General features: G+C 41.1%; 2 protein-coding genes across 3 annotated transcripts in view; one reads left to right on the top strand and one right to left on the bottom strand.

The window, feature by feature from the left end:
• The window catches only part of vopp1b (VOPP1 WW domain binding protein b), a 14,135-nt gene extending 12,735 nt beyond the window's left edge, over nt 1-1,400 (top strand). Inside the window, exon 5 of the mRNA XM_008307430.3 lies at nt 116-1,400. Within this exon, the coding sequence (XP_008305652.1) occupies nt 116-321 (206 nt within the window). The 3' untranslated portion in view covers nt 322-1,400. The remainder of the gene's footprint in view (nt 1-115) is intronic.
• Nucleotides 1-4,101, bottom strand: part of LOC107988390 (lanC-like protein 2) — a 20,729-nt gene that overhangs the window by 13,853 nt on the left and 2,775 nt on the right. The window contains exon 4 of one of the 2 annotated variants that reach the window (XR_001759915.2): nt 1,855-3,576. Coding sequence is in view for 1 of the 2 variants with exons in the window: in XM_017031689.2 (XP_016887178.1) it covers nt 3,500-3,576 (77 nt within the window). In the remaining variant the exon portion in view is untranslated. Of the gene's footprint in view, nt 1-1,854; nt 3,577-4,101 lie in introns of those variants that run through there. The other variant, XM_017031689.2, reaches the window with a different exon arrangement.

The raw sequence follows: 4,101 nt of genomic DNA, 5'->3' as shown, positions 1-4,101 counted from the left end.
AGACCTATTACTGATGGTTAGATGTTTGATGATTTCAGACACTACTACTGTTGAAAAAAAACAGATCCAATGAACTGCCTTTAATAATGATACTCTTCTTCTTCTTCTTTTCCAGTTTCCCAGCAGCCAGGAATCATGCAGGGATTTGGAGTCAACGGGATGACAGGTGGAGACCCCAGTGTCGCCATGACACACCCAGCGTTCCCCCCACAACCCGGCTCTACCCACATGATGATGAGCGCTTACCCTCCGCCGCCATCCTATTGCAACCATCCGCCGCCATCGTACGAACAAATCTTTCAAAACAGTGACAAGAAGTAGCGTTCGAAAAACGCACCGGCAGGAAAACGGAGCGCCGCGAGGATGTGGAGGAACTCTTGTGTTGACCGGAGGCACAATAAACAGTATCGACACTCACCCAGACCATCACACTGCTTCACCTGAACCGATTTACGACGTAGACTCTTGACTTGTATAGACTTATGTACAGCGGTGGTAACTGCAGTTGTTGAACGCGAGGACGAGCAGGGATGGACTGGTTCAGGTCAAGGATTCTCTCACGTCATCATCACCGACTCTCCATGTGCAACTAGATAACTGGGTATGTGGTTTGAAATTAAATATTCAAAAGGACAGTGATATTTAAATAGTTCTTAAAGTTGGTTGTTTTCGAAGTAACTATGTACTAGATACTCAGGTGACGTCAACACGTCAACTGCTTGAATTTTTTTTTTTCTTTCTTTTTTTTGCTCGCTCTCTTAACAGATGTTTTAACTCTCTTGAACCTTTGTTTGAAATTATTTCAGTGTCTGGACCGACTGACCCTAATGCTAATCGTTGACCCCGCTGATCACATGTTCGGCTATGAAAAGGAGCATCAACCTAAGGTTCTGTCTTTACGAACGTAGACGGGGATTTCCTCTCAGGTGCCTGTGTGAATTCATATTAAGTTAAGAGTCAGTTGGGAGGAACGTCGAGGAGCGAGAAAAAAAAACGGCCCGATATGCATGACCTTTGAACCCCTTTGGAAAGCGCCATGCTGTCATAAACATAGTCACGTTGACTCAGAACTACAACAACTAACAACTTTTTAATTTGATTAATCAAACACAAACACGCATGGATTAAAACTAGGGTAACTGTCAACTAATAACGATTAATCGTGACTAATTGAGATGAATCAGCATTCAGAAAACATTTTTTTTCTGTATATTGCCGAAACAACAAACAACAGCAGAAAGATCTAGGTGTTTTCACAGATGTCTAACTTAATAACAGCGATAGCTCGGGTCACAAACTTATTTCGTTCTTTGGCCATACTCCTTGGCGAGATCCACAGACCACGATGCTTCATAGACATTGTGGTCTATGAAGCCATGCCTTTACAAAAGGATTGGATGGATCCCACTTAATAACAGCGATAGCTCGGGTCACGAACTTATTTCGTTCTTTGCCCTACTCCTTGGCGAGATCCATAGACCACAATGCTTAATCCATGCCTTTACAAAAGGATTGGGATGGATGGATCCCACGTCCCTCTTGAGACATTCCCATTGAAACCATAGACCATTTTCACATAGAGAACCATTACTTTGAGTTCATTCCTATAAAGCAGGGGGTTAAGCTCACTTCAGTGTTAGCAGAAAAACACATGGTGAAAATCTGTCACTTGACTTTAATGTTGTAACAATATGGTCAAAAAGACTGGGTTTTTTTTTCTTCTTAATAATGAAGTAGGAGAAACTAGTTAAAAGCTCAGTGTGTGAGAGAGTGTCTAACAGCATGTCTGGCAAATGTAACAGAGAACTCCTCCACCCTCTCCACCAAGTGCAAATATCTTAACAACAAGCTCACCAGAATAGCGTTTTACGTCACCTCCATGACCGCGAGCCAGCACCAGGAACTCTTTACAAAAGTAACACGATGGTTCTGTCGGGATTTAAAGCACAAATATCAAAGCACACATTTGTGGTTAATTATTTAATTCACCCTGAATGTTCAGATTTAATCGTGAGTGAAAAATGTAAGGGTGTCTGAATACTTTCCGTACCCACTGTAGTTCCTGGAGAAGTAGTTCCTGTTACACACACAGACACTGATACTATCACTAGAAAAGTATTTTTTGTTAGAACATTCTTTTGAACCTTTATTGATGTTTGCTTCGTTTATTCACTGTTTTCAACATCTTGAGAACTCAAAAATAAACTCTATCAAGAATTCTCTGATATATTCTGTATAAGAGAGAAAAAAAAGGATTTGTCTTAAAGGGAAAAATAGATAATGGGAAAAGAAGATGCTGATGCTTCTATACGATTTGAACAGCACAGTTACAAACGGAAGGAAGGCAGACCGGGAAATGAGACACCATAAGCCATTCAAGGTGAGCATGCAAGGTCTGAAATTACGACACACGTACACACACACACAAAAAAAAAACCCACAGTTTTGGGTACGTCACAATTACTGTGCTGACACCAAGCAATTCCTCATGACATACTTATCTTTAAAGTAGCTAATACCTAAGGGTTAAGTACTGCAAAAAAAAAAACGACATGTACACAGAATTGAAAGTGTTCATGGCGTAAAGTACAAAAAGGCCACAAGGCACAAGAAACTATTCAAAATTGCAATGTATTCTTAAACTGAAACAAGACTAAAAGTGTCAAATAAGGACTTAGTAGCAGTGAAAAACCTCCATTCTTGTCTTGTGGGCGGTGGAGGTATGAATCTGAAACTTCCTTTTCTCCTCCTGCATGCCGTTGCTAAGGCGATAGTGTCCCCGTTTACAGCATGTCACAAAAAGTTAACTTTTCATTTGGGCTTAGGTATCAGATTAGATGGGCTATAGTTGTTTTGTTTTTTTATGTTTGCTCCTGAAATTTTGACCAATATCTGACCGATACCGACCCTGAGTATCAGATTGAGCCCATCCCTAGTTGCTGCTAACCACATCCTTATGTGATGTTTCAAACATCAACTCAAAAAAGCCCTTGGAAATAACAAGATGCCCTTATTCCAGAAATATCTACTTGTCAACAAACGGACACAAACAAACATATACACACACATTACAACACTTAACCCACTTTCTTGGCCTAGATGCTACATTATTGAAGACGAGTAAAGGGGTGTGGAGGGCGTCTTTTTCCGACAGGTTATCAAATTAAATACATGAGAAGAGGCCCAAGGGGTTTATCGTCCTCCCACTGAAGTAGGCGATCAGCAGAAGGACCAAGGTCCGGTGTTGGGCAACTGTCGTTTTTCCATTCACTTGCTGCTTTTTTTTTTTTTTTTTCATTGATATAGTTCAGTCATAAATAATCCTCATCTGTCATTAAATTAATTTCTTTTGACCGACTTTTAGAACAAATGCAGTCTCGCCTTTCCACTGGTATTAAAACAGTCACTACTCACTGGTCCTTGTCCTTTGTGACGCATAATACTTAAGTTATCTTCTGAAGCAGTTTTTTTTTTCACCTCAGATGCAACAGCTGCAAGGTCAAAGTTCAAAGGCAGGGAAACAGGAAGCTTCTGGCGTAGCCATCTCCGAAAGATAGTAGATGGTCCCTGCCATACCTGTGGATAAACAAGGAGAAAGATTTACATGGCTAACATTTACATGGCTAATTTACATGTTATGTATTTTTGCTTCCTTTTGCTTCCTCTTCTAAAAAGCATTTACAAACAACAGGAAAAACTGTGTTGCTTCATTAATTATATATTCTAACCTTCTTACTATTAACTCCCAGAGAGTAACAAAGCATAATCTAGAGTCTAAAATTGCATGCAAAACAGGATTAACATTTATTGAACACTAGTCCACATATGAGATTGACAGGCTGTAGGATCGCTGTATCGGTCCGTTGTGGTGAAGAAGGAGCTGAGCCGAAAGGCGAAGCTCTCGATTTACCCGTCAATCTACGTTCCTACCCTCACCTATGGTCATGAGCTTTGGGTCATGACCGAAAGAACGAGATCCCGGATACAAGCGGCTGAAATGAGCTTTCTCCGTAGGGTGGCAGAGCGCTCCCTTAGAGACAGGGTGAGGAGCTCTGTCACACGAGAGGAGCTCAAAGTAGAGCCGCTGCTCCTCCACATCGA

Source organism: Cynoglossus semilaevis, chromosome 3 (assembly GCF_000523025.1).
Source record: "Cynoglossus semilaevis isolate Cse_v1.0 chromosome 3, Cse_v1.0, whole genome shotgun sequence".
NCBI lineage: Eukaryota > Metazoa > Chordata > Actinopteri > Pleuronectiformes > Cynoglossidae > Cynoglossus > Cynoglossus semilaevis.
Note: the sequence above shows the minus strand (reverse complement) of the source record. Positions and strands in the feature narration are given on the sequence as shown.